Source organism: Podarcis tiliguerta (assembly GCF_965153285.1).
Source record: "Podarcis tiliguerta genome assembly, chromosome: 12".
In the NCBI taxonomy this organism is placed as follows: Eukaryota; Metazoa; Chordata; class Lepidosauria; order Squamata; family Lacertidae; genus Podarcis; species Podarcis tiliguerta.
In genome coordinates, this window is record NC_139545.1 from 36,246,163 (window position 1) to 36,257,562 (window position 11,400).

General features: G+C 41.2%; 1 protein-coding gene across 1 annotated transcript in view; it reads left to right on the plus strand.

The window, feature by feature from the left end:
• LOC310660735 (macrophage mannose receptor 1-like) overlaps window positions 1-10,918 on the plus strand; it is a 51,639-nt gene extending 40,721 nt beyond the window's left edge. Inside the window, exons 24-30 of the mRNA XM_083405705.1 lie at window positions 587-819; window positions 1,332-1,497; window positions 2,537-2,689; window positions 4,701-4,811; window positions 7,649-7,834; window positions 8,645-8,680; window positions 10,478-10,918. Of these exons, the coding sequence (XP_083261831.1) occupies window positions 587-819; window positions 1,332-1,497; window positions 2,537-2,689; window positions 4,701-4,811; window positions 7,649-7,834; window positions 8,645-8,680; window positions 10,478-10,707 (1,115 nt within the window). The 3' untranslated portion in view covers window positions 10,708-10,918. The remainder of the gene's footprint in view (window positions 1-586; window positions 820-1,331; window positions 1,498-2,536; window positions 2,690-4,700; window positions 4,812-7,648; window positions 7,835-8,644; window positions 8,681-10,477) is intronic.
• The last annotated feature ends 482 nt before the right edge of the window (window positions 10,919-11,400 follow it).

Here is an 11,400-nt window from a genome sequence, read left to right on the forward strand (position 1 = left end):
AGAGAGCCTCAGATGTGCACCTGCTGAGATATAACTTGGCTTTTCACCCCTGAAATAGGACTGAAAGAGACATAAGTTGAGTTCTATTTCTGTGTCATAATATCTAACCATATTCAACATGACAGGATTCTTCCATAATCTGTGCAAGTTCATTTGACCAGAAGAACAGAACTCCATGTGTACAGCTGTCCTCCTAAGTGTATTTCTTGAACCCACCCTGAATTATTATAGGAAGCTAACTGAAGAATAGTTTCTTGAAGTCTCTGTGAAGAAATGAATGTGTTTCAAAGGGGCCTGTTGACTACATGTTGGGAATTTGGTTTGCTTCTATTGAGACTATAAAGGAAATATATTTTGATGCCTTATCTGTGTCATCTTGAACTAGAACTAGAATGTTTTTGTTGACATTTAAAATGTTGATTTTCAAGGTTTTTAAATGTTTCATTGCCAATTTTTAGTAACTTTGAGATATTAAAATGTATGTGATAACAATATTACAAAATTTCAGTATCCAGTGAAATAAAATATTTGTAACATATAAAGTCTAATCTGGACTTTGTCTTTTCTCTTGATTGCTTTCCTATAGATCCTGCATTATCACAGCCCAAAACAATGGCTCCAGCCTTTCGCCATATCCCTTTTGGGAATAGCAGCTACTCTTTCATTGCTCCCAAAATGACTTGGGAAGAGGCCAGGGAAAAATGTAATTCAGAACACTCAGAGCTTGCCAGCATTTGGAATCCCTACATTCAATCATTCCTATGGCTGTGGGTGTTGAAATATGGAGAGCCTGTGTGGATTGGTCTAAACAGCAATATGGTAAGAACTTGGCCAACCAAGCCAAGTTTGAGGCTCTTATGTGGAAATCAATTCAGGTGGGATACCAGTGATGGAATAACACCACAGTTTAAGAAGGATATTGACAAGCTGGAACATGTGCAGAGGAGGGTGACCAAGAGGATCAAGGGCCTGGAACCATATCTTATGAGAAACAATTTAGAGAGCTGGGTATGTTTAGCCTGGAGGAGAGAAGACTGAGAGGTGATATGATAGCCAGCTTCAGATATCCAAAGGGCTGTCACACGGAAAGGGTGGGGCAAGCTTGTTTTCTTGCCTTGGAGGGGAGGAGAAATCAGCTGTGATTTCTGCATTGCAGGGGTTGGGCTAGCTGAGCCATTGGGCCTCTTCCAACTCTATGCAATTCTCTGATTATATTGAGTGTATGTGCAAGTGAAATGAAAGGGGAAAATAAATGATGCAGAATTCATGTTGTGGGAAACAAAGATTTTTCTAAACCAGCATGTATTGTTCCATGTGCATTTGGATTTTAGACTGGTGGGCACTACACATGGATAAACAAGCGGAGATTGGCATATACTAATTGGGCACCTGAAGAACCAACGCAGAAAACAGCCTGTGTCTTCATGGACCTTGAGGGTCATTGGAAAACAGGAGCTTGCAATGAAACCTACTTTTCTGCCTGTGAGCAGTATACTGGTAAGCAAAGGAAGTATCTGTTTTCATGTGGAACATTACTTTCTAACTCCAATAAAGTCTCCATTTGAGAACAGTACTGTGCTCTTGGCACTTTTGACTATTTTGTAAGGAATAAATGAGTAAAAAGTTACTATTTAATCCATCAGGTTAGAATAATAAACAAACAAAAATAGAACGGAGGCTACAATAAGTAATTGAGCCTCAGGTACTGCAACTAGCTTCCAAAGGAAGGAGGAGTAACGAAGTAGGGGATCTTTTTCCTGCTTTGAAATCCCCCTTACCAAATGGTCTTTCTCCTTGAGTTTTTTTACTGCTGTACCTTTGTAATTAGCTGCCCTACCCTCTTGTGAGAGGAAGGGTAGAAAAAAACAACAACAACAATCTTATAAATAATTTTCATTGATGCTTATTCAATCCCATTGAATGAGATTGATACTGAAGCAGATTTTCTAACCACATGCTTAAGGATATGGCTTGCCACTAAGGATACAACAAAATTGTGTTCTACTAAACCGTGCTGACTGATCAAATGGTGAACAGAGCCTTGTTAAACAAATTTATTCTACTTTCAGAATATACAATTCTGACCACAGTAACCATCTTCATCCAGATTGAGGCTAAGTGTCTCATTATTTCTCCACACCCACACCCACACCCACCATGTGGGTGTGTATTTCAGATTCTAGGTGTTGCTTTGTAAAATCACCTGATTCTGCTCAGGCCAATTCCCTGACTGTCCAATTCAGCTTGAGGGGTGAAGTTCTCTTCCCCCTACCTTCATTTCTGTTCACTGTTCTGAATTTTAAAAATGACAGTAGTGGCTGACATTTGCCAGCATAGTAAGAGCATGGATAAAGTCTGCCAAATTATAAACCAATTAGTCCAGGGGTTTTTACGCTAAATACCTTGATCTCTCTGAGATATCGTGCTTTGCTTCATGATTCATGATTTCTCTGAACCTTATGCACATCACTAGTGTTTATAGATTTCTAAGATGCCTGTTCTTTTTTTTGAAAGAAAAATATGTTCTCCATAATAGGTACAATCCCAACTGAGGAGCCACAGCTCCCAGGAAGATGCCCTACATCAAAAGAAGATGGGAAAGCTTGGGTACCTTTTCGGGCTCATTGCTATCAGTTCTTCTCTGGTTGGTATGAATGGCCAACAGCTTTCTTCAAATGTGCTGCGTTAGGTGAGTATCATTTTGAATTAGATCACAACATGAATTTTCCATTCTAGTTAGTACGGAAAGCCAGTGTGGTATGGTGATTACCTGCACTGCAGTTCTCTCCTATACTTCTCTCCAGAAGTAAGTCCCATTGAGTTCAATGGCACTTATAGATGCCTATGTAGATATGGGATTTTAGCCCTGGACTTTGACAAGAGAAGCAGAAGCTCAAATTCCTGCTCACCCAGAAAGCTCACTAGATTACCATGGGCCTTTCAGCTTAGTATATCTCAGTTGCAAGGATAAATTGGGAAACATGATGAGCCCAGCGTCTCATCGTAAACTCTCATTGGAGGTAATGTATGATGAAAATGTAATAAATTACCAAACATATACAGTTAATGGGCTGACACTAAAGAACTGTGTGGCTATTTTCCTTTTATGTGCAGTTAGAAATACAGAGTGAAATATGTTTTAAGTATTGGAGTTCAGGATTTGTGAACCATCTAACTTGCAAAAATGACATTTATTTTAAATAAAATAAAAATCCTTCCAGTAGCACCTTAGAGACCAACTAAGTTTGTTATTGGTATGAGCTTTTGTGTGTACGCACTCTTCAGATACACTGAAACAGAAGTCACCAGACCCTTATATATAGTGAGAGGGAGGGGAGGGGTATGACTCAGAAGGGTGGTGGGAATGGGTGGTTGGCTGATAGGTGTGGTAAACCTGTTGACGACTGTTAACGACTGTAATTAGTCTTAGAGGAAAAAGCAAAGGGTGAGATGGCTAAAATAGCTTTATCATGTATAGTGAGATAAGATGAGAGAAATGTTTGATAGTATTACCGCATTTCACCACATAATGGTCACCACCGCATAATAGTCGCATCCCTTTTTCTGGACCCGAAAAATGGTCCCAGAGCATTCCTTGCATAATAATCGCTGGGTAACTACTTCTGAGGCTCCTCTAGGCCTCAGGCCTCTTCCTTTCCTCCTCCAGCTGCCGCCACCCCTGTTCCCCTCATACCTCGCCAGCTTGGCCATGAGCTCCTAGCGGGAGTGGAGCAAGTGGGAATGTTTCTTCCCACCTTCCTCCTGCTGCTTTTTAATCACTGTTTCAGTGGGAACCGATGCTGGGGATGGCTGGGACACGTGGGCTGAGGGGAGATACGGCGGGCACCGGCAGGCCCGGCCACAGGCACTGCTGTCACCACTCATTTGCTGCTCCCATGGCGTTCCTTACTGGCACTTCCTGTCTAAATTTGAATGGCTGTTCTGGTCTTGCAATTCAAAGTATAGAGCGGTGACTATTATTCACCATAGAGATTCTGATAGATGAGGGATGCTGCTGCACATCAGTAGGGTGGGCAATGTAACATATGCCCAGAGTGGCTGGGGAGGCCCTGCCAGATGGGCAGGGTATTATTATTATTATTATTATTATTATTATTATTACTATAATTATTATTTATTATATTCACAAGGAGGGGCTTCATTTTTACAGAAAGGTATGCTAGTGTCTTTTTCTGTAAGTGTTTTCTCTCCCCATGGTCCCGATAGCAACAGTTATTTTGTCTCCAGCTCATGCTCGCTCTCCCCATGCCATCGGCCCTGCTCTCCTCAGATCCACCTGCTGTTGTCCCCATTTTTTCCTTCGCGTAATGGTCACACTTTTGTATTTCCCTGTGTAATAGTTGCACACACACCCTTTTGGAACGGGGAAAAAACGGCACCAAAAATGTGACCATTACGCAGTGAAATACAGTGTCCTTAAATGTTTTTCTGAACTATTATTATTGGGGAAAGGAGCTAGGTTACAATGATTCTTTTCTACAAAAACATTATGCAATAGGATAGCAATTACAATCATTTGAAAGAAAAAGATATACACTTTCTGTAAGGTATCCAGAACCTTATATTGTTGCCAGTACTGCACAATGAATCAATGGTCATACTCTGTTAGGCAGTCTCATATTTTTCAAGGGGAAGACAATGTTTTAAAGAGCTAACTTTACTCCTCTTCTGTATCTTAGGTGCCACCTTGACTTCGATAGTAGATTTAGCTGAACTGCATTTTTTGATGGATCACGCTCAACATTTATCTCGTGATGAGTATTGGATCGGAATGCTCAGAAATAACGATGGTAACTGTTTAACATTCAATATTTAATGTATAATATATTATTAATGCAAAAATATGTTCAAACATATGGCATTTCATTTTCATTTTGGTTTTTGGAAGTAAAAGAGCTCAGCAGGAATAACTGTTAGCACAAGCAAATGGTACTAGCAAATTCACATCACCTTGTAATTATGAGTCTGCTTGGCATGCATTCAGTAAATTCACCAATTTTCTGTGAGTTCTTTCATGGCATGTGCACTATCTTATTGCCCCCTGAAAATTGAAATGATTTGGTCCCCCCCCCCCATTCTTTACTCATCTCCTATCACAAGCCATGGAAGAGAGCTGTCTGGAAATTCAAATACCTGCATCCAACCAAACTCCACTGAGAATAATAAAAGGGTTATATGTGAAAGGGGGCAACTACATAAAATGTGGCAAAAAAATCAATTTACCCAAAAAAGATGCCAAAGAGGTCTTCTTGGTCAAGTTCTTTGAGCGTCTAAAGGATAGCAAACAACAAGAATTTCAACTAGATAGTAAATGGTAATAAAGGAAGCAAACCTCCTTTCAAATCTTTAAGCCCTGTCCCTAATCACATCCCTTTTAGTTTGATTATTGCTCTATCTGCCCCAGATGTCCCTCTGGGCATATTGGGAATATAAACATACCCAGCTGAAGTGAAGGACATGAGGCAGGAGTTGGTAATGTAGGTGAGCTGTGCATAAGCAAGCTGCCAGCTAGCTCTGCCGAGGCTCTTTTTATTAGCACAATACAAAACCAGTCAGATAAATTTTGGACTGTGACCTTTACACATCTTCCAATCCCGAGATTGAGGGGTAGTACAAAGTTATTTTGGCAACGGTTTCCACCATGTCACTTTCCCCTTGAACAATGTATGACGAAGGAGACAAAGGTCGCAGACAACGCACGGCAGACTACTAAGAAAGTAAAAGGTTAGATAGAGGGCATGATGTTTAGACAGCTGCGGTTTGTCTGAGGATGGAAGTGTGCTCCACACCCGGCGATCATTCCTTCACCCAGCTCCTTTAAGTGCTCCTTATAAAACTTGGTTTAGGCTGTTATCTCTCAGAAGGGGGTGCGGGTGGCGCTGTGGGTTAAACCACAGAGCTAGGACTTGCCGATCAGAAGGTTGGCAGTTCGAATCCCCGTGACGGGGTGAGCTCCCGTTGCTTGGTCCCTGCTCCTGCCAATCTAGCAGTTCGAAAGCACCTCAAAGTGCAAAGTAGATAAATAGGTACTGCTCTGGCGGGAAGGTAAACGGCGTTTCTGTGCGCTGCTCTGGTTTGCCAGAAGCAGCTTAGTCATGCTGGCCACATGACCCGGAAGCTGTCTGTGGACAAACGTCGGCTCCCTCGGCCTATAGAGCGAGATGAGTGTGCAACCCCAGAGTCGGTCATGACTGGACCTAATGGTCAGGGGTCCCTTTACCTTTACTATCTCTCAGAAGACATGCTGAACTAAATCAAACAGGAATTATTGTCCCATATCTCTGCTGAAGTCCTTTCTGGACTTCAAACGTCATCTCCTTTTTAACCTAGACCCCCTGTTAAGAATAGCCAGAGGCAAGCACCTGAAAGGATTCCTTCTGCCTCTAGACAGGCACCTTCAGATGTTTCAGACCCATTTGCTAGATTAGACCAAGATTAGAATGAATGGCGTGATAGTTATCATACTCCACACCAAGCTTTCACATGACTTATTCCAAGATTTGCATTTATTGTATTTACTATGCAGAGCATTACAAACTTTTGAGCTTAATGCAGCACCCAACCACCCTGAGACTGCCTTTCCTGTCTCCAAAGCTGCTGCTGTCCTTAAGGAACCCCAACTCTCTTCCTCAGGAGTCCTGGTTCCTGCTCCTTTGAAGACTATTAGGGCAGGATGAGAGCCTACAATATAAAAAGCTGTAGACATCACTAATAAATTGTACATATTACAAACTTAATTCATGGATTCCCTTAAAACCCCTAGGGTAGATTTTTCTGATTTCTAATTTAGTTTCCAAACTTCTGCTTCCTAGATTCACAATTAAATTAGAGATTGGGCTACATAATCATGAAGCCTCCATCCTAGCCATTAGAGGAGCATGCATAGGGCCTGCAGCATGCCTGAACCACGCGTATTTCCTGAGGGGGAGGTGCATAGCTGTCAACTTTTCCCTTTTCTTGAGAGGTATCCTATTTGGAATAAGGGGATTTCCCTTAAAAAAAAGGAAAACGTTGACAGCTATGGGGAGGTGGCGGGTGGACTGCCTGAAAGCTCTGCACTGCTTTTTTGAGCAGTGCAGGGCTTGCGTCTGCCCACTGCCTCTGCCACCCTAAAGCTGAGTGGGAGGCTGCAGAGAGGCTCCACGCAGCCGCCCTCCCTTGGCTTGCCCCGCCCCCATGGCAGCTCACTCTGCCCCCGGCTGCAGGACATGTGCGCCGCACCAGGCACCCAAGCGGATAGCTACACCGCTGCATTGGGGTTGGGTTAATGCTGCCAAAAATCACTGAGATCATTAGTGCATTCAGTGTTCTGATATGAGAATGGTGGTAGCTTGCACATTTTCAAAACTGCAAACGTTTGAGAGGCAAAGCAGTCAGTTTAGTTTTAAAACATATTTTCATATCTGAAGGCAGCTCTGTATTTTAACGGTTTTTAATGTTTGATGTCTCACTGTGTTTTTATAATTTGTTACAAGCCGCCCAGAGTGACTGGGGGAACCCAGTTAGATAGGAGGGGTACAAACTACTACTACTACTGCTAACATTGTTGTTTTTGTTGATATTGTCTTACACTTATTATTCTACTGTTTTCCATTCCATTATGTAATTTATTTATTTTAATAAATAGGAGAATGGCTATGGCAAGATAACACTGCACTGGATTTTGTCAATTGGGACAATGAAACGCCCACAGCTGATCCTGAGTCATACCGTTTTAAAAATGAGAGATGCGTTTTCATGAACAGCCAAAATGGGAAGTGGTTCAGGGGAGGGTGCAGCTATGACAAGGGATATATATGTAAAAGAAACAAAAGTAAGTCTTAAATGGTTATTAGACTTAATTTACCAATAATTCTGATTCAATATAGTAGTTTAATGATGAGTAGAGCTACTGCTTAGGACTTTTTCCTATCTTGGCATTTTAACAACAAACTCCCCCCCCCCCGAGCTATCCTTACTAGCAAGTTCTCAGCATTCTTTGTGGCAATCTCTCCATAGATATACTGTCTACCATCCTTTATGTCGCATAAGCCACTTTTCATCAAATGGAGGCTCTGCTTTTTGTCTTTACTGCTCTTTGTCACTTCCTACTGCCTGTCCAGCTTCTGGCAGACCTTACTGATGCTTCCAGTTGTTGACACCATAATAATAAATGGCAGAAGTGATGACAGAACCAAAGGTGAAGCGTATTTATTTTTTGCTGCTAATAATATGATAGCCTGTCTTTATTTATATAATAAGATTATTAACATTTGATAAATACCTAATAATAAATGTTCTCCCCCTTTATCATTTACAGTCCCTAGAACTGTGGAGTTTTTATAATTCATAATGTTTTTTATAAATCAGTCCTTTTCTTCAAGAGGGAATATAATTTAATAGTTTCCACACTGACAGGTTTAAAGTTGAGGTCACTATACTTGATGTTGCTATCACAGGGATTTGGTGAATGCACTAAACATTTCAGATTCAATGCTTGTTTTATATTTTTAAATAGTCAAGTTTTGTATTGAAATGTCAGGATTGGTAATGAGCACTAGTAAAGAATCATGCCTGCCTTTTGGTTTTGTATTATGCTGTGATATCTATAATTTACACAGTAAGCATATCTTTTATTTTATAGTTATTGAAGAGATGACAACTCCTTCAAAAATGCCTGGTAAGACTCTTATTAAAATAACTAAGTTAAAGTGTTAAGCATCTACCATTGGCAACAGCAGGTGGGTTTAAAAGATTTATAAGATTTTCTATCAAAAAGAGTAAATCCAGATTAATGGGGCCAGAGGAACGAATGCAGGCTGACATTCAGGTGGACACTGCAAAGACCTTGCAGACATCAGGTCATTTCCCCTACCACAGCTCAGCTCTCACTCTTTGCTCCCCATTTGTAATGAGAATGAAGCTTAATATGTGCTGCAAAACTTGTAAGGCCTGCGAAAGAAATGACAAGAAAGGCCCGGCACATAGGACAAAATTTAGTCTAAAGTCACAGCCAGTAGTGAGATCTGCAATGAACGAACCATGGCCCCACATTTGAGGGTCTTCTAAATTAGGGTTACCAGATATCCCCGTTTCCAGGGAACAGTCCCCAGATTTACAAATCAGTCCTCATACAAAATCCATTGAAGTTGAAAAGTGTCCCCGGATTCATTGAAAAAAATTCTGGTAACCTTATTCTAAACCATGGAAGTCTCATAAATGGTGCAACTGAGGCCGCAACAACCTCTCTGATCAAGATCAAGTCTTTACTCAGAATGGTGGGCATGTTGAGCACCATGATTCTGAGTTGTTACACTACTATTATGTCATTTTGCTTGGAGGGCTGCCACTCCCATCCCAACCGGTAGCAGTCATGTCTTTCGTAGCAGGATGGCAGGCAAAAATCAACAGCAGAATTTTCTCTCAGGGTAATTTCTACCAGATATGCGGGCACAAACTGGTTCTGCTGGCTCTACTGGGGAAGAAAGGATGGCAACTCTTTTCTGGTGAAGAACAGATACTATGAAGCAGGAGAGGTGGAGGATGGGAGAGAGATCTTGATTTAATGGAAAATTCAATAATGTCGCATGTGAAAAGTGGGGCGGGGGGAGAGGGTAAGTTCCTCTCTCATCTGCATATCCATAAAACAATGGTATCCTGTTAAAGTTGTAGTGCAAATTGCCTTGACATTTGGGAATTGTTCAGCTGCACTGAAATATCCAACGTCTTTTGGGTTGGATTCCTTCAGAACCTGCCAAAACTCTTTCTTTAAAAAGGGCCTTTCTTTTTCTACTTCAAGGAGAATCAGAGCAGCTCTCATACACACACAGGTTCTGATTCCACATCAGTTCAGCTTTTGCATCTTCTTCCCTCCTGCCCCTCGTCCCGTCAGATGGCCATTTCCTTGGTTTGTAAGCTCACAGCAGACTATGCTTAGGTGAAGCAAACAACACCAGGATGTGTGACTCTGTTGGGTTTGGTTTCTTTCAGCTTCTCATTTTTCTATCTTAAATTCATTTCTCATCATTCCCCCACCCATTTGCATTCACGGGGTTCTGAAAATTCAACATCATTTTAGTGTGATTTTTTTTCTGAGCAAAAACATGTTTGTGTGCAATTTCCCCCAATATAAACATTTTTACAAAACAATTTCGCTAAATACAATGCATTTTTGTATGTTATTTTAACTAATATCTGTACTCCTTACTCCAGTATATGCATTTTTGAACATATTACTTCACAGGATAACTGGATTACAAATTTCAGGCAGCTGAAATTTTTAAAAGATGGCTGTTTTTCAGTTTTCATATTGTTTTAGAAAGTGTGGATTTGGTGGGTTTGACATTAATTTATCCCTTATCCCTAAATACCATCCAGCTGTCTTTCTTAGTCATACAATGAGATAGCCATTGGTTATAGTATAAAGTAGTTACTGCTCTCTCTGTGTGTATGATATACATTTTTTCCTCATTGGTAGAGCAAGAAGACAGTCTGGCATCAACACATGGCAGAGTTCTGAAGGCGGTTCTCCCGATTATCTTCCTCCTCCTCATTGGTGTGGGTGTAGCAGCCTATGTTTTCTACAAAAGAAGAGGCAGACCGCAAGAAATCAGTGGTAGCATTGACAACCCTATGTATAACGACAAAGTAGTCATTCTTCCAAATAAAGATTCAGAAATGGGTGAGGATGAAAAAGAGGGAGATTAACAAATGTGTAACTCTATACGCATTTCCCTGGGAGTAAGTCACATTGAGCTCACCAGGACCATTGATGGAAATTAATTGTTCCAAGCTGCAATATGTAGTGGTACTACCTGTGACGAGACTCATGATGTCACAGTGTAAACATGATTATTACTTAGTGAAAACCAATGTTATATGAAATATTTTCAAATTAAAGATTACTTGACTTGAAAAACTAAGTGTGAAGATTCCTATCTTACTTCAGAGCCCCAGTCAGTCGCTTATGTTCAGAGCTACCTGCTGAGCTCTTCCCCTTTCAAGGTTAGGGTTCATCTCATCCCTAGGTACTTTCTTGTTGTCGTTTAGTCGTGTCCGACTCTTTGTGACCCCATGGACCAGAGCACGCCAGGCAGGTTTCCTTATTTATCCTTCTGCCACTTAGGCTACCACTGGTTTGCTGCCCCAGCCTTTACAACCCTATTTCCCCTCTTCTCTATTTCCTGGATCCTTGGTAATGCTTGCTATCCCCTCTTATTCAGCTGTAACCTCTCCTCCATTAATTCACCACAGGTAGTGCCCCTTTCCCTTATTCCAGTGCCAGTCAGTATCCTATTCTCATCCCTTTCCCGTTTACCACATTGTTATCTGCTTGTTCCTCCTCCATTTCACACTCACTCATACACGGGGCCGGTTGGGGACATCTTGCTGCTTGAGGCA